This window comes from Marmota marmota, unplaced genomic scaffold, assembly GCF_001458135.2.
Source record: "Marmota marmota marmota unplaced genomic scaffold, marMar, whole genome shotgun sequence".
Classification (NCBI taxonomy): domain Eukaryota; kingdom Metazoa; phylum Chordata; class Mammalia; order Rodentia; family Sciuridae; genus Marmota; species Marmota marmota.
The window spans coordinates 4,363,804-4,387,156 of NW_025999869.1; the positions used below are offsets into that span (position 1 = coordinate 4,363,804).

The 23,353-nt window shown below is 49.5% G+C and overlaps 2 protein-coding genes across 9 annotated transcripts in view; one reads left to right on the forward strand and one right to left on the reverse strand.

Annotated features, from left to right (window-relative positions):
- The window catches only part of LOC125620413, a 29,498-nt gene extending 23,120 nt beyond the window's left edge, over positions 1 to 6,378 (forward strand). For 3 of the 5 annotated variants that reach the window (XR_007352075.1, XR_007352074.1, XM_048815606.1), the window contains exons 2-6: positions 3,589 to 3,707; positions 4,991 to 5,110; positions 5,560 to 5,634; positions 5,785 to 5,841; positions 6,008 to 6,378. Coding sequence is in view for 3 of the 5 variants with exons in the window: in XM_048815606.1 (XP_048671563.1) it covers positions 3,589 to 3,707; positions 4,991 to 5,110; positions 5,560 to 5,634; positions 5,785 to 5,836 (366 nt within the window). In the remaining 2 variants the exon portion in view is untranslated. The other 2 variants (XM_048815609.1, XM_048815603.1) reach the window with 2 other exon arrangements.
- Positions 6,379 to 21,551: 15,173 nt separating this feature from the next.
- Kcnip1 (potassium voltage-gated channel interacting protein 1) overlaps positions 21,552 to 23,353 on the reverse strand; it is a 193,174-nt gene continuing 191,372 nt past the window's right edge. For all 4 annotated transcript variants that reach the window (XM_015492629.2, XM_015492632.2, XM_048815671.1 and 1 more), the window contains one exon: positions 21,552 to 22,407. In XM_015492629.2, coding sequence (XP_015348115.1) covers positions 22,360 to 22,407 — 48 coding nt within the window. In that variant the 3' untranslated portion in view covers positions 21,552 to 22,359. The remainder of the gene's footprint in view (positions 22,408 to 23,353) is intronic.

A 23,353-nucleotide genomic window follows, 5' to 3' on the forward strand; every position in this document is an offset into this window, starting at 1 on the left:
CACATTAAATGAATTAAAAATATTATCTATGGATATTATCCAAGAGGATGACAGTATTTTTGGCAAGCCCCCACCTCAATCAAAGTGACTTGGGGTGGGCGGGAGGGTGGGAGAGGGTGAACTAAGGAAGTGGCACGACTCTTGCAGATTAGAATCATGAAGTCACAGGAGATCAGCAGCCTTGGGGGGAGGGGATGGTTGGCCTGGATATTTGCAAAAAAAAAAAAAAAAAAACTAAAAAGTCATTTGGTGATTTATCCAGGACCCTCCAAGGGAGGTCAGATTGGATCTGCCAGAAATCTTTTCAGGTCTTTGGGGAGGGGTTGGTGGGCCTGGGCCCCCTCCCCACCCTGCACTGCCCTTGGCCTATTTCAGCTCAGGAAGGGAGGCTCTGTTGAAGTGTGGGCTTTATTTTTGGATTTGTTTACATGGAGTAGAACTTCCCTCCCTCCTTCCCTCCCTCCCTCCCTCCCTTCCTCTCAGTCCTCTTGACCCCTCCCTTGCTGTCTCCTAGTCCTTCTTATTGTAGTTCCATCTTTCAAAATAAATTACCAAAGCGGTCTTAGTTCTGTTTGGTGCAAGAGCCTGGTGAGCTTGGATTCCTTCAAAGGCTGCTCAACTCTGAGAGAACTGGCACCATCAGGTTGCTGACCTGCGAGGCCCAGAGTCAAGCCCCAAGGTCTTGTGCCGAAGGTCTTCTGCCCTGAGCGCCTAACTCAAAAGCATCACTTGGCCACATCTCTGAGCTCTTGGGCCAGATAGGCACTCAGTTTTTGTAGTTTATAACCAATCCTGTCTTTGTTTCACTTTAATGAACACTGTCTGTATTTTTCTAGCACCTTTAAATCTTAGTGTAGAAATTCTTGTAGATGGTCAGAAATCTCAGCAGCAAAGGTGGAGTAAACAAACAGATGCATAGTTGGATACCAGGCATCTAATGGTAAATGCCATTCAGTTAAACACTATTCTTTTTTTTTTTTTTTAAATATCTTTATTTTATGTGGTGCTGAGGATCGAACCCAGTGCCTCATGCATGGTAGGCGAGAGCTCTGCCTCTGAGCCACACCCCCAGTCCAGTTAAATACTATTCTTTAAGAAAAAAAAAAAAAAGAACAGATGAGTTCCCCCTCTGGTGAACTGGGATGAGGGGAAATGGATTCTGTATAAATGCAGTGTCCCTGTGACTGAAGGAGACGAGATGGGACCCGAGCTGTAGCTGTGGCGTCCTCCTTTGCCTTTGAATGTTCCTTTCAGCCATGAGAAAAATATACCCCCAAGCGATTGCTCTAAGTAGCTCTTCACTGCCAGCTTCGCCTGGCAAGGTGCCACTTGGCCAGACCTTCTGCATTGCTACAGAGCAGGTGGGAACCGTTCGTGATCACAAGTGCCACAGAGAAGGATCACTTTCGCCATCATCCTGTGCACTGTGCGTGGTGTACACAGAAGCAGGCATTCTTATCTCAGATGAGATAAGAGCTGGCTGTCACTTCAAATGTTGCTGCTTCATGCTGAAGTCTTGTTTGTCCCCAGGGACGCTGAGCCTAAAGGAGCGTCCAGGGTGGTATTTCAGGTTTCTCTCTTCTTCTGGGTTGTATTTTTAATTCCTATTACTCAGGAGACTGAGTTAAATAATATAAGAAGGAGGCAATTAATGTGATGCTTGTCCATTCATTAAATAAAAATTAACTGAGCCATCTGAAGCATGCCCGACACTAGGATTCCCTTTCACCTAACAGGAATGAGCGTGGGAGACAAAGGTCCTGTTTGGTTCAGGGGTGACCAGCAAAGGGCAGCCCTGGACCCACATCTTGCCGGGTATGTTAGAAATGCAAATCACCACAAGGACACGAGGACAGGAATGGAGCTGAGCAGGGGACAAAGCTGGGGGACAGGAAGGAGAGATGGCTGGACAGAGCAAAGACCCAGCCCGCCCCACCTTGTTATGTAAATCCAAGGTCCTAAGACAGAGCATTTTAATCTTTTTTTTTTTTAATATTTATTTTTTAGTTGTAGTTGTCAATACCTTTATTTTTTAATTTATTTTTATGTGGTGCTGAGGATCGAACCCAGGGCCTCACATGCGCTAGGCGAGTGCTCTATCACTGAGCTACAACCCAGCCCCAGCATTCGAGTCTTATTATCCGTGTCAGATGGTTTGAGCCAGGAAAGTAGCTAGCAAGGTAATGTGTTAAAATATTGGGTATGGCACCAGGAGCTAGGAAAACCCAAGAACAGGGGTGGTGGGGGGAGGCAGGGCAGGTTCAATTCAAGGATGACATGACCTCTCCACTCACCCACCAATCCATCCCCTCATCCATCCATCTACTCATTAATTTACTCAGCAAATATTTTCTAGTACCTTTTCTATGAAATGAAAAGATAAATAAAAACAAGCTGCCTGACCTCATGTAGCTTAGAGTCTAATGAGGGAGGAAAGAGAAAAATAATGGGTACAAATTGAGTTATGCTCTGTGCAATGTATTCTTTGTATCAGTTCCTTAAGCCCTTATTTCCCCAGGGAGCTACAAAGAGAGCCAGGTGTCACCCTTAAGTGCTCTAGATTGCATCCTAGGGGAGCACCCTGATTAGCTTAGGGAAGCCAAGTATCCCCTGATTGACAGTAAGCCTACCTGCCATTTGGTTTAGAGGAACACACTATGTGTCTCTCCTGAAGCTATTTGTTCTGCAGATGTTCTTGAAAAGATAGTTTGTGATCAAAGCAGGGTCTGCTCCCAAGATGTGCAGACACTCGAGGACTCTGGAAAAAAACGCCTCCCAACACTGACCGTCCATCTGGACCAGGCTGGTGACATAGGTACCCAGAGGGAGAAAAGCAGAAGAGAGGAGATGCCCCTCTCTCTTACTGGCTGATGGGAAAGGCTTTGCTTTGTGAGAAATGTATGGATTCGCCCAGGAGGATGGCCACCTGCACGCAGAGCAGGTATCTAAGTGGAAGAATGACCTCCCCTGGGCAGGCACGGGAGCATGCTGCCTCTGAGTCAGTGCACAGTCTGAGTGTAGGAAGGAAATGAAAGCCCACTGCGGATCTCCTGTGCACTGGGCTCTGCAATCAACATGATCAACATTTATGTAACCCTGGATGTTTTTAATCCCATAATAACCTTTCTTCTTTTTAATGTGACAAAAGGCACATAACTGGGCTGGGGTTGAGGCTCAGTAGTAGAGTGCTCACCTAGCATGCACGAGGCCCTGGGTTCGATCCTCAGCACCACATAAAAAAAGTAAATAAAATAAAAGTATTGTGTCAATGACAATTAAAACAAACAAACAAACAAAAACCAAAAACCCCAAAATGTACATAACCAATTGAGCACTGCAACTATTTCGAAGTGCACGTTTTAAAGTGGCCTTAAGTTCACTTGCCAGGTTGTACAACCACCACCACTCTCTAGTTCTAGAATGTTCTTATCCCCCAGAACAGCAAGCCCGTGCCCATAAGCAATTCTCCTTCCTCCCTACCCCAGCCCTTGGCAACCACCACTCTGCCTTCTGCCTCAGTGGATTTGCCCATTCTGGGTATTCATTGTGGCCTTTTGATTCCTAGGTATCATTGTTCCCATTTTACAGATGAGGAAGCTGCTGCCCAGAGAAGTTCATTTTCTGTCCAAGGTCACAGCGGTGGCAGAGGATGGTGGTGGGTTCTGTGCAGACAGAGGAGAACCATCTGTCACTCATGACCCCCTGGGGTGAGTCCCCTGTTGAGGTGCCCAGGGGTTTGCTTAGGGCAGAGTGGAAGGGGGAATCCTGCCCATGAGGCCTGAATTGGAGGGAGGCAGGAGGGGAGGGGCCTCCGGGAGGGGAAAGGGTCCTAGGTGTCGATGGGGTCAGTCAGGCAGTGGGCCAGGACCCTGCAGTGGGGTGCTCTTGCTATGGGTGTCTGGGGCAGGGGCAGCTGCCCAGTGCAGGGGAGCTTTGGGGACAGCAGCTTTGTCCCCCACTCCAAACCCACAGCTTTGCCTTCTGGGGGAGGCCAGGTGCTTCTTTACTCCTAGGGAAGCCAGTCCGGCTTTGCCACTCAGCTGCCAGCTCCCCCAGGCAGGCTGGGGTTGGTGACTGCATGAGTTCACACGGCCTGGGTCAGAGCCACTGCCGGCCTCCACGGGTCTGTGTGGACCTTTGTTCCCTCCCTGGGAACCCAGAGGAGCTGGGCTGGGCTCTGCTCCCCCACTGCAGTCTGGGGCCCTCAGGCTTGGGCTCCTCTTTGAGCCACATGGGGTCACTTTCTGGGCCTTTATTGAAGCCTTTGGGGTGTGGGAGGGCTTTTCTTGCTTGGGGGCGATGGTGGGTGTTGGCTGTGTTCTTTCAGAGCTGGGGAGGCTCCGGTCTCTCCCTCTGGAATGCTGGCCCTATCTTCCCAGCTGCCTCCCCATCTCCCCGGGAGGCAGGAGGGGCGGGAGGTGGTGTCCCTCCGGGTGCCCTGACTCCTCTGTGACCCTCCTCTCTGAGCATAGCTCTTGCAGAGTGTGGCATCCCTAGGCCCCCAGGGTCTCAGAGGGCCAAGCATTCAGCAAGGAGAGTCCCTCCAGATGGTGGTGGCTGAAGAGGAGGTGGTGCCGGCAGTCTTGGGACACAATTGTGACTGCATCTGGTGGGCTGATGTGATCAGATGAGCTGGGAGGGGTTGTGTGTGACTTCCTGAAGGCAATGAGCAGTCTGTCTGACCCTCCACAGATGTCTGTCTGACCCCCTTACCACGCCTCACCTCTCTGGAAGGAATTTCCAGTGGCATCCTGACCCCACGGCCAGCCTGTTCTGGAAGGTCATGATGGTGACCTTGCGGTGCCTGGTTGGATGAGTGGGAACAAAGTGGGCACAGGAGACATCTGGCTGCCCCGAGCGGCTCCTGGAATAAGCGCCCTCTTCATGCTTGACAGAAGAGCCACCCAACTCTGCCACCTATGGCCAGGTGAAGGTTGGGCCCTTCTCAGCGCGTCTCACCTCCTGGTTTCTAACGGGTTAAATCCCCCAGGTTGAGTGGCGAGGCTGCGCTGTGTGCATGTGAGATGCCCGGGAACCACGCACCGAGTGGGAGCTACGAGTCAGCCTTGGGCCCTTCCTTCAGCTCCAGCGTCTCTAAGAGAATGACTAGGTTTGCTCAGAGTTTCATATCTCGGGGAGAGCCCTGTCTATGCCTTTTCTGGGACATTTCTCTGCTAAGTCCCTCTGTTCTGGCCTTGTCTGGCTCCTGGGGCCCCTCAGGCTGCACAACTGTCCCCCCACCCTCCCCAACAGGCTGCAAGCGGCTTTGTAGTTCTCATGAGGACAGTGGCTTCAGTTCCATGGAGTTGTCACACTGCCCACGCCTTCATCGTTGTGGCTGCTTCTGTTCAGAATGACCGAGCATGGGGCGGGGTGGGGGGGCTGAGCCTGCTGCCGGTGGCTCAGGAGCAGGCACAGCAGGGTGGCTGCACATGCTCTGGAGAGCAAGAGGGCTTGGGTTCAAGTGCCAGCCCCACCACCTCGCTCGACTGGAGGCTCGGGGCAGGTGTCTCCCCTCCCCCGCTTTGCTTTGCCCATCTTCTGACCATCCTCCTTCAGGGCCTCGACAGGACAGAGCAAGCTGTTGGCAAGAGCAGCACCTGTAGATGTCCCCAGGAACCCTCGGGGCTCAGGGTAAGGTGCACTGCAGGGTGACACCTTCCAGTTTCTCCATCTGGGAGTCTGAATGACGGCAGGAGGAAGCAAGACACAGCACTCGGTGGGACCTGCTGGGTGCCGGCTCCAGCCGGTCTCCACTTACAAATCCCTCTCTCGCCCTGCCAGGCCCCGGGCAGGCCCCTGCCTCCACTTCCCAGCCCAGGAGGAAGCGGGCTGAAGGAGGTCAGTGCCTTGCCCAGGTCTCAGGGAGGCAGTGAGTCAAGGAGCTACCGGGGCTGTCTGAAAAGCCATTGTTCCCTCTGTCCCTTCACCTCTTCCTGTTGTCTTAAACAGAAGGGGACTGGTATTTAGGACCTGCTGACTGTGCCCTTGTTTGGGCATATTTTAGGAGCTGGTGCAAGTGATCCTGCAGCCATCTACAAGGACTAAACACAGGTTCTTCATCTCCAGCCTTCCCACCCGCCCCGGAAGCATTCAGGTCAAATCGCTGACACGCCAATCACCGCTTCACCACCGATCTGTCCCTCTAGCGACCTGGGGATTTGGTTGCACATGATCATGGCTGATGGCTACAGGAAAGGTTCACCGCTGGCTCTGTGACACTTGTCACTGAATGATAACTTCCTTTCATTAAAAAGTGTTACCTTCAGGCTGGGGCTGGGGCTGAGGCTCAGTGGCAGAGCGCTTGCCTTGCATGTATGAGGCCCTGGGTTCCATCCTCAGCACCAAATAAAAATGAATAAGTAAAATAAAGGTATTGTGTCCAAATACAACTAAAAAACTTAAAAGGTGTTACCTTCACCATAAAGAAACCGACACTGCAGTCCTTCACGGTTCAGGCTGTCGAAAGCCTCCTCGTGTCTGGGATGGGTGAGCATTTTCACAAATAGCGCCCTGCAGTGTTGGTGGACAGCAGTTCCACAGGCATGGGCAGGTGAGAGCCCTCGGTGCTGCAGGCCGTATAAATGGAAGCGCGGATGGCAGAGGGAGGGTCCAAGTCACTGGTGTGAGATGCCGTTGGGGACAGGGTCTTCAGCTATAGGTGATGGAGGGAGTCCTTGGAGATGTGCCGAGTAGGGCCCTCTGGGCTGGTGGTCCGAGGCGGCCCCTCAGCTGCTGTGACTGGCTTGGTTGTCCAGAGCAAGTGTTATGCCAGATTCGTGGGACCCCAATAGACCTCCAGGAGCCGAATCCGATGCAATCACACAAGAGTCTTTATTGCAAGCTTGAGCCTGGACTCACAACTGTTTCCTACGCAGCGGTCCCAGGGAGTGAGTCCTGGTCCTTTGTTCAGTGAGATTTTATAGGTTTTGGGGGGATACTCTATGCATCACAACATCACACAGCAAATCATCCCATACCGCAGGAAAATCAAACAACAACTCTTAACATTGATTAGCACATTCAATGGCGGGAACAAGTTGGGTAGGGATGATTGGTTAATACAAGAGGGAGATTCGTTTGAACTGATTGGTTTAGGCCAAGAGGGGTGTACGTGATAAACTACATGGTTTCCCAACATGTTATCAACCAACATAAACTACTTGGGGATCATCTGGCATCCCAGGTATTTTCCCTGTCTCATGTTGATTGGAGGTTGCTAGGGGGTTGCTATGGGTCCTCACCTAGCCTAACTGAGTCAGGGACACCTGGTTCCTCAGACCTCTCCTGTTATTTACAGACAAACAACTTAGCAGGGTGGGTATGTGCTTAGGAGTGCTCTGTGGGTTTTTCCAAGGACAAGGGTCACGCCCCCTTCCTTAGGACAGGCCTTGAGGTAGAAGCTGCTGTTATTTATTTATTTTTAAAAATGGAGTCACATCAGTTTCTCACAAGCCATTCCTGAGTGCGGGGAATTCAAATTTGGGCAGCAGAGGAATTTAGAGGAGGGTGGAGTCACGAGCCCCTCTCTGGGAGCTCCTGGGTGTGGAGGAAGGTTGACAACCTCAGGCAATGCCACTGGAAAGAAACCTTCTGTGTGGGGTCCTGTCTGAAGGTTCACACAGATCATGAGATGCTGGCTCTGGAGAAGAGCCAAAGAATTTGAAGGATAAACTGCCATCAAAATGGGGACGCTCTTCCAGGTCAGAAAAATGACAAGCAGGTGGAAAAGACTTGCCTTATACTCCCCTCCAAACCCTCTTTCCTGTCCCTGCTCCTTGGTCTGTAGACTGTCATTCCCAGAAAAAAGAAAAGGTGACCAAGTCCAGCCCCAAGTGGCCTGTGGCCTTCCCATGCCCAGGGCCCAACAGGGCAGGTGGCAAGGAAAGACACACTGAGGGAGAGGAGGGAGGGCCACAGACAGACAGACAGAAGTCCCCTTCCTGGGGCTGCTCTGGGGGGAGCTGGCCATCAGTCACTGCCACCCGTCACGCAGTGACGAGGGACCACGCTCCTTGCGACCCGACTCTGGTGGGGCAGCACCTTGTTGGTTCAGCGGCCTGCGACCTCTGAGCAGAAGGGGAAGCTAATCCCTGCATGACTTCTGTCTGCTCCCGCCAATCTGGGTGTGGGGAGGTGGTTTCCTCAGGCTGCCTGAAGCTGGCAGGGAGTGGGAACAGCTCCTGTGGCTAAGGCTGCACTTTCTTCAGGCCTGCGATGACGCCCTGGAAGTGCCATTTATCTGAAGGTCGTGGCTCTGCCACTTGGCCGGGCTCACTGTGTGCTCTGAGCCGGTGGATGGACTCCTGGCAGCTCAGGGAAATAGGTGCTGATCTTGCTGCTCACGTTAGTTATGGGTCCTCTAGAAGTAGGTGCCATGATGGGCTAACTGCCTGGGTTTCTAGGGCAGGGTCTGTGAAGAATGGAGGGGAGGGTGGGTGCAGGATGGAAAGATGGGGACAGCCGTGCAGTTCTGGGAACCCTCGGCCAGGTCCATGGGGAACCCCCACCAGCAGAAGCTGCTCATTATAGGGGTTTGGTGTCTGGCCAGAGTAGGTTGCAACTGCACCCTCTGTGCCCAGCCTGAGCCTGGGGGGCTTTGTGGCCCTGGCAGCAGCCATCTCCGGATAGAGTGGTGTTCACATTATATTCTCACCCACTGCCCAGGTCCTCCTGAAGAAGGTCTGAGTAGTGTCTTGTGGTGGCCACGACATTCCCACTTCACAGATGAGGAGGTGGAGTTATAGAGAGGGAATGTCACTTGCCCAGGGTCTTACGGCTCATAAGGGACAGTGCTGATACCAAGGCTGGCTTGATGCCAAAGCCTACCCTCTTGGCATAGCAGGCAATTCCCTGGGCTGTGGGATGACTCACTGGCTTTTAGAGAGAGCTACCGTGGGGTAGGCTCTGGAATCGGGCAGATGCCCATGTACCTTGTCTCTCTGCCATACATCAGCTTGGACCCATGAGTGGGTCAACATTGAAGCATGAGAAGTGCCGGGTGCAGTGGTCAGCAGGTGACATTGCGCGATCTATGTCAGTTCCTGGTCTCATGCCACCTCAAGGAGGGCACTGGAGGTCCAGAGAAGGACAGAAAGGACAGGCAGGCCTAAAGTAGGGTGGAGGTGATGTTCTCGGAAGAGAGGTTCCCCAGAACCGTCCAGATATTCTTAGATGTGACTCCTCCGGCTGTTCCCAACATTTCCACCACCACCTCAGGTAGCCCCTGTCTGCTCCCGGCACAGGATTGTTATAATACTTGTCATGACAACCCATTGTGATGCTCCTGGTTTATACATTTACCATGCTACGCTTTTAATTGTTATTTTACAGTGCGCTCCTTCTATTTATAAAAATCATGTCCACCATCAAACGGTGTGACATGTAGGACGGGCAGCACCACTGCACCAAGAGGCCACGTGGAGTGACTGACTTATGCCATCCGGGTGTGTGCGGGTGCCATCTGAGATGTTCAACAGCATCAAATGGACTAAAGCCACACGTCTTGGACTGCGTCCTCACTGTGAGGCAACTCGGCACTGTAATTATTAGATTATCATTATTCTTGCTTTTTATAACTGAGCAATTGTTCCATCTTTCTTTCTTTCTCTCCTTCTTTCTTTTGGTACTAGGGATTTAACTGGTGCTCTACCCCATCCTTTTGTCAATTTTGAGACAGGGTCTTGCTAAGTTGCCCAGGCTGGCCTTGAACTTGCGATCCTCCTGCCTCAGCCTCCTGAGTTGCTGGGATCACAGGCATGCGCCATCACACCCAGCTTCTTGCCAGGTACCTTTCAGAGGCCTTTACCTGAGTCAAGGTATTCATTCTTAAAGCAACTTGCTGTCACACAGGGTGTTCTTATTAGCCCGCTTTACAGATGAGGAAACTGAGGCACAGGAAGACAGTGAGTGGTTGGGTGAGGCCAGGCTGCCCGGCTCAAGGGTGCATTGTCCTCTGAAGCACTTTTGATGCTGCTGCTTCTTTGCCTACTGAAGAGCAGCAGAGCAGTGGCCAGCCGCCTGGTCGTGTGATAATCAGAGAGTCCATGAGCCCATCCTGGCCTCACCTCTGAGACCTGGGTTTTCCTTGTTCTTGGCATCAGGCTATTGTGCAGGGGAATAAATGAATGAGACTTTGACAGTTTCCAGGAGATTTCTGTTTCTCAGATCCAGGTTTCAAATAATCCTCAGTCTTTTCCCCACCCTAGGTGCTGCCTGGTTCCTGTCACTGCCCTGTCTGAGCATCAGCTCTCATTCCTGAAAGGCTGCGGGGGGGGGGGGGGGTAACAGCAGGAATGCTCCTGCTGGGACTGAGTGGGTGCCCCATGTGCCCCGGGGCTTGGGTGGATGGATGCTGGGGCAGGCGCCAGCCCTGGTGCTGGGGTGGCTGCTGGTGAAAGGCAGCCCCAGCCACCCTCATCCTCTCCCAGGGAGATTACTGACAACCATCTAAGGGAGGAAGTCCCAACATCCCCATTTTTCAGAGGCAGAAACTGAGGCTTAGAAAGGTGAAGACTTTCGCTCAAGATCAGTACAGCTAACAGATGGCAGAGCTGGAATCTGGTGCCAGTCTGCCCCACGGCGCGGCCCCACTCACTTTCCCTCACACCATTCTGATCTTGTGAACTGAGCGCTGCATCATCACTTCTGTTTTATAGATGAGAAGCTAAGAGAGGTAGAGGCACTCCCCTGAGGACACCCAGCAAATACATGGCCACAGTGGGGTTGGAGCCCAAGCCCCCAGGACTCTTCCACCCTGGTTCAGCCAAGTGACACTATGAGGAGGGCAAGGCTTTGGTGTCAGGGTCCTTTTGTTATCTAGCTCCAGTCCCCAGCCCCAGTGGCCACTTGGCGGGTCTGGTAGTTACAGAATCCAGGATGTTCTGCTTTGCCTGCCACTGTGCTGTGCACTCTGGGGCATGAAGACCAGAGGGTGTGGGGGGGGGCACTGTATCAACGGGAGGCTTGGCTGAGTCCTGGGTCACCCTCTTGGTGTTGGGCAGGCCACTCCTTTGGAAAGTGAGGCGTGAGCCCCTTGGCTCCTCAGGGATGCTGGAGAAGAGGAGGCCTTGAAACCAGTGCAGCTGGTCTCACCACGTAGGTGGGACAACTGCTCTCCCTGCTGTGGCCTGGTGGCTGCCTGCTGACTTCCCTGGGGCCCTCAGCCTCTTCTCCAGATCCACAGTCAGCTCAGCCCCCAGGTGGCTGGTCTGGCCTGTTGGGCCACATTTCCCCCGGTTTTCCAGCTCTGCAGACCTCCCTCCCTCTAAGGGACCTCTGACCCCACCCTGAGTGCCACCCCCTGGGGGGGGGAATTCCAAGGCAGACAACCCAGCTACCTTTGTAAGTGAAGGAATACTGACAGAACACCGCCCCCGCCACCCCCCCAGGCCTTTGGTATTTAAATACTCAAGTTTGCAGCAAACCTGGGAAGGTCACCCTCAGTTTACTTTTCATGAAAGCAAGGCTCAGAAAAGCCACTGCCTAAGGGCACACAGCAGCAGGAAGGACGCCAGCTAGTCTGTCTGGCTCCCTGGGAGGCTGATCCCTCTCTCTCCTGCTCTGCCTCTGAGGCAGTTCCTTCTGAGGGTCCTGGTCTGTGGCTGAGAGTCTCTCCTGGAGTTAGAAGCCTGGGCTGGCAGCTTGGTCTGGGAAGGCTGCTTCCTCCCCCAGGCTTTCCAGGATTTAACAACTCCACACCTGCCCCAACCCCAGCCCATCCTCAAAAGCACAGGAGCCCAGGTCTCCTGCCTCTTTCCCTCTTGGTGATCCTATGCTAGCCTTAAGCACAGGGGCCTGAAGGAGGCTACTGCTGGGCGAGCAGAGGCCTTTGCCTATATTCTGGGGAGCCCTGCCTGCCCTGGGCAGCCTCCTAGGTGGGCAGGAAGGAACTCTGTCCTTGGGGGTCACGGTGCTGCTTAGGGTCCAGCTCCACCCTGGCCAGCTCCTGATCCTGGACAGGCCTTTTCACCTCTCGGAGCCTCAGTTTCTTGGCCTATAAAGTGGAGTCATATCTTCACCTCACCCTGGAGTCACCCTGGGCAGGCAGGACCTGCTCCATAATTTGCAGGGCCCAGTGCATCAGTCAAAGTCCCTTGTTCACAAATTACTGTGAGTTTCTAGGTGGCGGGGAGCAGGGCAGCAAACCAATCTCCTGGCCCTCGGCAACGCGGGGTCCTGTGTGTCACGGAGTCGCACGCCCTGCTGCCCGCTGGGCGCTGGAAGAGCGACAGCAGCGCGCGTTGGGCTTTTCTAGAGCTCAGTGGAAGGAGCGCGCGGATCCCGACGCCTTCGGTGGCGCGCCAGCCCCATCTAGTGGCGCCAGGGCGAACAGCACCCGCCGCTCACACTCAGGCTGGACCTGGGCACTTGCAGGTCCCACCTGCAGCTTTGCTTCGGTCCTTCCTCCAGGCAGTCGGTGGCCACATCCTCTGTAAGCCCTCAGGGACTCTCTCTGGCCCCTCCCCGTCATCATGCCTTGGCCCCTGGTTTTGGTGAGTCCCTCTTCTGGGCCACCTATGCCCATCACGGAGAGCTTTTCCGTATCCCTCCCAGAGCAATTCCGGCTTCGGATCTCTCCATGCGCCCTCCTCCAGCTCCCTTCCACCTGCAGCTCCGTCTTGGCATCCAAGGCTGGGTCCTCTAGCTACGTTTGCCTCTTCCACCCCGCGTCTCTCCCCCTGGCGGGCCCAGGGTCCTTCCAGCACGTGTCTTTCCTGCCCCTTCCTTTGCAGATACCACTCCCCCACGAGGGGTCCTCGTCTCCTACCTGTCTTCCCCCAGGTCCCACCAGTGACAGGAAGCCTCCCAGAAGATTAGAGTCCTCAGGGGTGACATCCCCACTATGGACAGCATCACCCAGGGGCAGTCATAGAGAAGAGCCCTCTGCGGAGGTCCGAGGCAGCCAGGTCTGGAGTGTGCCTAGAACAGGCTTTGGGATTGGACCTGCTGGCCTGAAACCCTTGTCCACATTTCTTGGTTTCCTTGTCGGTTAGGTGGAAAGTTAAATGAAACAAGATTACTTTTTGGGGGGGGGAGGCGGTAAAGATTAGATAAAATAATTTATATTAGGCATTCAGGATAAAGGGTGGCTCATTATAAGTTCCAAATAAATGTTGCTGTAGTTGTTATTGTCATTACTAAGGCCCATATTTATTACTAGCGATGGGATCTTGGGCAAGCAATTTCACCTGTCCAGCTCTCCTGGTCTGGAAAATGGGAAGATTAGTTCTCTTCCTATGCCAGGGGCCTGTTGACATCCTAAACGAGGAGCCATAGGTAACCTGCAGGGAATGTAGCCGGTGGTTCAGAGATGGTCCTCTCCCTCACTCCAGGCTCTGGCAGCTCCTCAGATAATCTCCCTTCTTGTTTTATCCAGAATTATCGAAGTTTGGTACTGCCATTTTTAACTTCTCATCTGTGATTCTTCAACCAAGCATTAACTCCAGAAAGACCTAACTTAGGACCTAAGACAGGGGTGTCTTAATCTGAGTTCCCCAGAGAAACAGAAGTAGGCAGACCCTCATAGGATGCACATATATATGCCAGTGTCTGCCTGTTTGTCATCTGTCTATCTGTCTAGAGCGATAGACACTGATTTATTTTAAAAAATTAGCTTGTGTGATTATGAGAACTAACAAGTCCAGCATTGAGACCCAGGGTAGAGTTGATGTAGCTGCTCCAGTTCCAAGGTCATTTGCAGAATTTCTTCATCTTTCTCTTAAAAGTCCTTCAAATGATTGGATGAGGCCCACTCCTATTATGGAGGAGAACCTGCTCTACTCAAAATCCTCTGGTCTAAATGGTCATCTCATCCCAAAAATACTTTCACAGTGTTGTGTAGACTGGTGTTCTACCCAAGATTGGCTCCCATGGCCTTGCTAGATTAACACGTAAAATTAACTACCACAAGAGAGTGGGAATTTTTATTTTGATGAAGTCAAAGTTTTCAGTTGTACTTTTAGGGATCATGCTGTACCAGAAATCTTTTGCCAAGGTCATACAGGCCTCCCGCCATCTCTTTCTCTCTCTCTCTCTCTCTCTCTCTCTCTCTCACACACACACACACACACACACACACTTTCTTCTAGAAATTTCATACATTCTGGTTTTGCATTTAGATGTACCATCTATTTGAGCTAATTTTTGTATATGGTATGAGACGTGTCCACGTCTTTTTTTTTTTTTTTGATATATAGACATCTAATTGTTCCAGTGTCATTTCTGTTTTATCTATTTGTCTCTTTATGTCAACACCTCCATCTGGATTACCATAGATTCATAACAAATCTTGACATAATGTCAATTCTCTGCCTTTTTTCTTTTCAAAATTGTTTTGGCTATCCTAGGATCTTTAATTTCCCTAGGAATTTTAGAATCAGTTTGTCAATTCTAAAAATTAAAAGCCTGCTGGGATGTTGATTGTAATTGAACCTATTGATGACTTTGGGGAGAATTGACATCTTAACAAGACTGAATCTTCTGACCCATGAATGCTCTAAATTTCTCCATTTATTTAAATGTTTTAGGTTTCTTTGAGCACTGTTTCATAGTGTTCACTGTGTAGATCTTTGCCTCTTTTGTCAGGCTTACCCCTGAGTATTTAACATTTTTGATGCTATTGTGCAGGTATTGTTCTTCTAATTTCAATTTCTGATTGTTCATTTCTAGCACAAAGACATACAGTTGATTTTTGTGTGTTGACCTTGAACCCCGTGATCTTGCTGGACTCAGTTACCATGGCACTTTTTTTAAAAATATTTTTTTAGTTGAAGATGGACACAATACCTTTATTTCATTTACTCATTTTTACATGGTGCTGAGGATCGAACCCAGTACCTCACACATGCTAGGCGAGCGCTCTACCCCTGAGCCCCAACCCCAGCCCCACCGTAGCACTTTTTTATGCATCATTTCACTGGATTTTCTGCACAGATGATTGTGTCATTTGAGAGTAGAGACCCTTTCTAATCTGGATACCTCCGTTTCTTCTTTTTGCCTGGGTGCTCCAGCCGGAACCTCCAGGGCCACTTTCACAACAGAAGTGGCCAGAATGGAACCCTTACACAGTTCCTCATCTTGGGGGAAAGCGTTCAGCCTCTCACCTGTAAGAATGATGTTAACGCTAGGATTTTGGTAGATTCCCTCCATCAAGTGTGGAAACTCTCACAGCCCTAATATGCGGACAGTTCTTATTGTTAGAGAACCATGGGTATTTTTAAAATGCCTTTTTCTGCATCTATCGAGGTGATTTATTGTTTTTCATCTTTCTTCTGTAAATGAGCTGAAATACATAGGCTTTATAAAGTTGTTAAACCAACCTTGTATTCTTGGAATAAACCTCATGGTCTATTATCCTATTTTTTAATATTTCTGTGTTTGATTTGATAATATTTTTGCATCTGTTCACGAGGGGTATAGGTCTTCTGTGGTGTATTTTCATGATGACCTTGTCTGAACTCAGCACTGGCCTCATTGGAATGATTGGAGAGAAGTCTTTCCTATTTCATGAGAGTTTGTGCAGGATTGGTCTTACTCATCTTCAAATATTGGAAGGAATTCATGACTACAGTCAGGTGGACCTGGAGTTTTTATTTAATTTCTTAAGTCAGATTTTATTACTGTTTTAAAATTCTTAATTGTAATAAAGTCCACATAACATTTATTAACATCTTTTGTGGGGGAGGGGAAGGGAGTCTGGCCATGTTGCCCAGGCCTCTAGCCTGGGCTCAAGCCGTGCTCCCACTTCAGCCTCCCAAGCAGCTGGGCCTGTGGTTGCTCCCCTAGGCTCCACTCTATTGTCTTAACCAGTCTCAAGGGTACAGTTCATCAGTGTTAAATACTTTCATGTTGTTGTGCAACCAATTTCCAGAACTCTTTTCATCTTAAAGAACTGGAATTCCATGCCCATGATAAAACACTACCTGTTCCTTCTGTGTTTACTGACCACATTCATGGTCCATGGATCTTCAGGAAAGGCGCCAAGAACATACAATGGTTTCTTCTCTCTTCCATAAATGGTGTTGGGAAAACTGAATATCCTCATGCAGAATAATGAAATTGAACCCCTATTTCACAACATACAGAAAAATTGAGATGCATTAAAGAATTCAGTATAAAATCTAAAATGATGAAACTACCAGGAGAAAAACCTTCTTCACTGGTCTGGGCAATATCTATTTTTTGGGTCTAACCCAAAAGCATAGTTAACAAAAACAAAAACATACACGTGGGATTGCACCAAACTGACAAGGCTTTGAATAGCACAGGAAGCAATCAGCAGAGTAGAGATGACCTTCAGAACTGGAGGAAATACTTGTATTATTCACAGTAGCTGAGATAGAGATTCAAACTCTGTGTGCTTCAACAGATGATGGATAGAAACAACATAGTGTCTGCACACGCAGGGATATCACTGAGCCTTAAAAGAGGATGTTCTGCTATTCGTGACAACATGGATGACTGTGAAGGGCATTATGTTAAGTGAAGTAAGCCAGACACAGAAAGAAGAATCCTGTGTGACTTAGATGTGGAGTCTAGATTCAGAGGAGCAGAAAGCACCGGAAGGTGGGGATGGGGGAGATGTTGGTCAAAGGGTAAAAAGTTTCAGTTACACAAGATGAAAAAGTCCAGGAGATCTAATGTATGGCGTGGTAACTATGGTTAATAATCCTGTGCTGTATGCCTGAAATTTGCCAAGAGTGTAGATTTTACATGTTCACACGTACATGGTAGCCGTGTGAGGTGGTGGGAGTTAGCTAGATTGTGGTTGTTGTTTCATAGTATATATGTAAATCAAACCATCACATTGTATACCTCAAATGTTGAAAGTTTTTATTTGTCAAGTATTTCTCACTAAAGATAGAAAAATAAAGTAATAAAATAAGTTTAAAATAAAAACAAAAAGAAAAGAATAGGAAAACAAAGCTCCAGAGCTCCCCATTTCCCTCTGCCCAGCCAGCGAGAACCACTGTTCTGTCTTGATGTACCTAACTACTTGTGGAACCCCGTGCATGTGGAATCATGCAGGATTTATCTTTTTTTGACTGGCTTATTTCACTTAGCATAATGTCCTCATGTCAGTTTTGATGAGCTGTGTTTTTTTTAAGGTACTTGCCCATTTTGTCTAAGTTGTTGAATTTATGTATATAAAGTAGTTCCTAAGACATCCTTATTATTCTTTACTATCCGTAGGATCTGTAGTGATGACTCATCTAAGCTGTATTCTGAGAGCCTCCCACCTGAACCCTCAACAATTAGTTATCTGTACCTTCAAATCCTAGCTAACAAAGCCAGGCATGTGGCTCTTACCAAATTCTAATTACTGGCACCTTGCTTAGTTGCAGGTGGCCATCCTACTGTATCACATTATGCATTAGCCTAGTGTATTGCAGTCATTTATCAGCAGGGAAAAATGGTAACCAAATTTACTGCAGGGTTTGTGAACTGATAACCCCTGGAGCAAATCCAGTTCTTACACTGGTTTGTTTTGGCTTGTGTGGTGTCTTTTAAATACTGAACTAGTTGCCAGAATATAAAAATCAGAGGATTTTACAAATGAGTCCAGGTTTTCAATTTTTCTTGAAAATGGTCGGGTCTAACGATGCTGGGCCCACTCACATTGCAACAGTATGGCAGGGTCCCCAGAGCGGTTCCTTCATGCTGGGTGTGTGTCCTGTGGTTTGCTACTCACTTCTTCAATCTCCCTGGCTCCCTGTACACATTGAACTTGGAAGTTCCTGTGGTAGTGATTCAGAACAAAAGTCAGAAAGTTCGGCTGCAAATTGTTGCTCTACCACTTCTAGCTACTGGATCCCAACCGTGTTATGTAACCTCTCTGAGCCCTGTTTCCTTCTTAGTAAATGGGAATAATAATTAGAACCAAGCTCAGGGCAGTGAGTATAGAATGGGGTAGATACCTGTGAACTCTTCATCACATAGTAAGTGCTTCATAACTAACTTGTGACATTATTATGTTGTGACTGTGGAGTAGAGAGCAGAGTGGTAAGTTGGATGTGGCACTGAAGTGGGCTTCCTGGACCAGCTCTGCTACCAACCATGCAGCAGTGCATCTGTGGGTTTTTGTTGCCCCATCTGTCCTATGAAGAGGTAGGACAGCATGTCAAGCTATAAGTTACATACAGAAAGTTCAACTCAAGCTACCTTAAATAATAAAAAAAAATGAAGTTAGCAATATTTGTCTTAAAAAAACAGTAGAGGTAAATGTAGCTTCAGGTGATGCTTGAGCAGGCAGTTCAATGCCATCAAGGAATCTATGTTTGTCTCTCTTCCTTGACCTCCTTGGTGTACCATGTTCATCAATAGGTTGGCTTCCCTGCAGGTTACAGAATGATCATCTGCAGGCCCCAGGGCTATGTGCTTTTCATCCATACCCAGCAGGAAAGTGAGCCAATGTGTTGCATTGCTCTCCGTAGAAGCCTTAATGTTGGCGCTGTTAGAATTGGCTTAGGTTTTCAGCCTAGAGACAATCACTGTGGCCAGGGGCAAGGAAGAGGGTGATCACCTTGGTCTAGTTCCATGGGCTTTGCTCCCCAGCACATCATGGTCTTCAAAGCTCCATTCAGAGGGGTTGGCTCCCGCCAGGGTTGTCCCTCACCCTTGAGTTCTAAGCTCTGTCGTCCCAGCCAGCCACTAGACTGGGATGCAGAGCTTACTGGGGTCCTCCAGTGAAGTTGGGCCTTATTTTGATACTTATTTCTGCTTCTCTAAGAGACCATATGATCATCTTGGCACATGTTCTTGGTGTTATCCCCTTTGGAGGAAGAGGGATTTGGCTTGGATTCATGGGCTTTTTTTCTTTCATATTCACTAGTAGCTTTTGTGGAAGCTGCTTTTCAACACCTCTGGTGTTTGCATATCATTAAAGCTAGTTTCAGGAATATAGCGAGAATGGTTTTCATACTCTCTAAGAAATAAAGCTGGGCATGGATTTTGGAGCTTGGCAGGTTTTCAAATGTATTTCCAGTTGTGTGGGTAAGCCCTCTCCACCCCCCAATTTATGGGCATCATTTTTTTTTCTAATTTGAACAATAGGTGTCTTGTATATCTATCCCACAGAGTTTTATTAGTCTGCTTTTTCATTACTATAAGAAAACACTGGAGGTTATATTATAGAGAAAAAAGGTTTATTTAGTGCACAGTTTTGGAGGCTGAAAGATTGTATGGCCCCATTGGTCCAGTTTCTGGTGAGGATCTAATGGTACATGGCATTGTGACAGGGAGAGGGAGAGATCACACAGTGAGACAGGAAGCTGGAGAGTGGGGAGGGGCCAGGCTTGTTCTTTCGTAAAGTCCTGTCTGGAGAACCAACCAGGGTCTCACAAGAACTACATCAATTCCTTCTTGGGCAGCATCCCCAGTGACCAAGTTACCTTGCACTAAGCCCACCTCAAGGTCCCCTCACCTCCTCATGTCGCCACACCAGGGCCAAGCTTCCAGCCCATGAGTGGGTGGGGGTCACATTCAAATCATATCCAAAAAGCAGAGCAAGACACAAGTAATGTCCTGCCCAGGGTGAGCTTCCTGGCCTGAGGCCGTGCCCAGCTCAGTGTCGACTCTTCAGAGATGCTGGGGTCCCCCCTTGTCCCAGCCTCCCAGCTGCTCTGCCCCAGTGGCTCTCTGTCCTGTCGCCCAGGTATTCTTGTTATGCCGCTTTATCTACAGCCATTGTGTTTCCTGGAATATGAGGTTCACGACGGCAGGGCACACACCCATCTCAGGGGTGCAGCTTCCAGTTGTGAGCAGGGGGCTGTCTGACTAGAGGAGCCCTGCGCCACCCGCTACGGACAGGAGGGATCTGGATCGTGGGGCAGGGCTGCTTCTGGCAGAGGTTGATGACCTGGTTTTTCTGGCCTGCCCTGTCCACAGGCAGGTGGGGCTGCTGGGGAAAGTCTCAGCAGTGTGTGCCACCTGCCTGGTCAAAGTCGAGGTCCGAGCCATGGGCTCGGCAGCCGCGGCAAAAGCCATACACTGGAGTCCCCATCTGCGGGCATGTGATGGCAATGGTGATGGTGTGCTGGGTGATTCTGGAGGAGCCCATCCCTTGAGAAGGAAGCAGGAGATGGGGCCAGTGCCCTGTCGTTGCTGCGACGCTCCTTGGCTCGTACTGACCAGGACAGTTGTTCCCTGATCTGCCAATCATCCATCTAAGATGGTTCTGAGTTTCCTTCCACTCTGATCTCTGCCCAAGTGGCTCCAGCTGCTGACCTTCCTTTAACATTGGGTGCCAGGGCATATTTGGTTTATGACCTGGGAGCTGGCCATCACAGGGAGGGGTACCAGGCCCTCTTCTGCCCTGGGGCAGAGCTTCTCAGCCCCGGGGCAGGTCAGCGCCACCTGGGGAACTGTAGCCAGGGAGGCTGGGGCGCCTCTGGGGATTCTGCTGGCTCCATCTGGGATGCTGGCCAGGCACCTGGCTCTTCAAAAAGTACCCCCCTCTGCTCCCAAGTGATGATGTCCTGCAGTCTGGGTGAAGGTGCTGACCTGGACCTTCTGTGGGCATCCTGCACACGTCTGAGAGGGTCAGAGGCACGGCTACATTCAGGGCTCGACTTCTGCTTATTTTTTAATCTCCCTTCCCTGCCTTTCACCATCTGTTTCATTAGCCCCTTGTTGGCAGCCTCAGGTACCCCGGAGCTGCACCCAGGAAGCCCAAACTGCATTGGGGCTGAAGTTCTACCAAGCTCTCCAACTGTGGAGGGCAGCAGCCAGTGGCCATCAGATTCATACAGAAGATGTGTTGGTGGCCTGCTCCTAGGGATCCAGGCCACCCAAGATATCCCCCCTTCCCCGTGCCAGTTTCCTCAACTATTATAGGGGCTCAAAGAACCCCCAGGCCCGTCTGAACTGACTACAGATGAGTGAGATTTGTGGGAGGCACCCCCAGTTTCTTGGGACAAGGAGAGAGTGGGGAGCGTTTAATTCCCCATAATCTTTATCACCTGTGCTACCTTAGGCAAGTCCCCATATGGACTCTACCTTCCGGAATGCTCTATAGACTATGAGCCTGAAATATGGTAATGAACATAAAGTCCCTCGTGCAGCATCTGGCACATAATAGGGCTTCAGTAAATTGCTTTTTTTTTTCTTTCCTAGAATGCTACTGTCTGCTCTTAATGTTATGTTAAATGGGAAAAAGAAAATACATGGCGTTTGGCTTAAGTGATCATCTTCTGGTTGTAGGATGAAGCCTCTTATTGACCCCTGCATTCAAGGCCCTGAGCAGAAAGTGATATCCGCCTCATAGTCACACCACGTGGGCTCCAGGCTTTCTGCCTTAGGGGGTCTTGGGAGAGCAATGATGTTGGAGGGAGAGGTTGTGAGGGGTCTTCCCCTGAAGCTGCATTTGCACATGATCATGGTATTTTAATTTGAATGGGGTGCTGCTTCAGCTGGCTTGGGGCTAGGGATGAAGATTTTTCTGCCTGGCAAAGGAAATGCTAATAACTGGATGCCCCGGTGAATGAATGGACCTTCCCTGTCAGAGCTTACCCCTCCTGCCCAGTGGAGTCATGGAAGAAATGATTGAGAGCGTAAGAAATAGTTCGGTTTATTGATTAGAACATGGTATAAAATCACAGCAATTTGCAGGCATTCTGGGCTTTCTGGGAGGGCCATGCAGTGCTGGGCGTGAGCAGGGGCTGGAGAGGCGGTACACACCACTGGGCCACGGCTCCCGCCCTGGGCGTGTTAGGGGACTTGCATGAACTAGCACAGATGCTTGTGTGGGAGAATGATTGGTCCTTGCCTCTGGAGTCGAATGCTGTGGGAGTTTGGGTCATCAGACGATGCCATGCTTCAGAATTCCATCTTGTTCTACGTGAGTTAGGTGCTGCCTCTCCCTGTCTAGACACGGTCCACTCTAATTGTTCAGTACAACACTCTCTTCCCACAAAGGAAGAGGAACAGGCACGTTGGTTTGGGAGGCCATCAGAGGATGGTGTGCATTTGGCTGAGGTCCTCTGGCTTCCAGACTCCTCGAGGTCTGCTCGATGTGGAGGCAGCGGGCAGGGGCACGTAAGCAGAACACGGTGCACTACTGTTGAAGCTCAAGCAGAGGGACCTTCTGTGGGGCAGCGGTGTGACAAGATGGGCATGCTTCCAAAACAAACTCAAATTTCATCTTGTCTCTTTCAAGAGGAGGGAAGAGGAAGAGATGGCGATCAGACTGAGCCACTGATGCCAGGCATCTTAGAAAGTCTTCGGCAGGGATTCTTCCAAAGTGTAAAAGGTGTTTCTGTCCCAAGAGTTGGTGTGTAAAATCAGAACAAGGGCAGACCAGGGTGCCAAGGTGGTTGTCGAGTACAATGTCTCTGAGAGCCAATGGCTGAGTGTCCCCTGTTACATGACGTTTTGGAACAGCTGGAGAGATCTCATGATGTTGTCATCCTGGGAAGGGAGAAGGGGAAGAGAAGTGGTTAGAACCCTCCAGGGTCCTGGCTGAGAAGTGGATAACTCTGGCCAGCTGGGTTTCTTGTCAGAAGGCACTCTAGGAGGGCATGAGAGGAAGAAGGAAAGGGTCCTAGAATGTGATCAACCAAGGCAAAAGCCCTCATCTAGACTAAGGAGGAGTTCAGAAAAAAAACCACATCATCCAATAAAACTACGTTTTGTTTGCTTTTCTTTTTCCTCTAAGAAACACGGGCACTGAGTCAAATGCTTTTTTCTGTATCTATGAAGATGATCACATTTTTTTTCTTCTTTATTCTACTAACATGATTAACTACATTGACTGATTCTTGAATGTTAAACCAACCTTGCAAGTTTCCATATGAGGGCTATAATAGCCTCGTAAATCAAGTTGCAAAGATTCCCCTTTTTCTCTCTTCCCTGAGTTTGTACAAGATTAGCATCATTTGGGGGCTGGGGTTGTAGCTCAGTGGCAGAGCACTTGCCTAGCATGTATGAGGCCCTGGGTTCCATCCTGAGCACCACATAAAAATACATAAATAAAATAAAAGCATCATGTTCACCTACAACTAAAAAAATTTTTTTTGAAAAGTAAGATAAAAAGAAGAGATTAGCATCATTTTTTCTTTACATGTTTGGGAGAATATGCAAGTAGAGCTATCTAAGTCTGACATTCTCCTTGGGGGAAAGTTTTAAATTATGATTCAGTGTCTTTTTAAAAAATATGTATTTTTTAGATGTTGATGGGCCTTTATTTTATTCATTTATGCAGTGCTGAGACTCGAACCCAGTGCCACACACATGCCAAGCAAGCGCTCTACCCACTGAGCCACAGCCCAGCCCCATGATTCAGTGTCTTTAACAGACATAGGACTATTTAGATTTTCTATTTCTTTTTGTATTAGCTTTAATAAGTTGAGTTTTA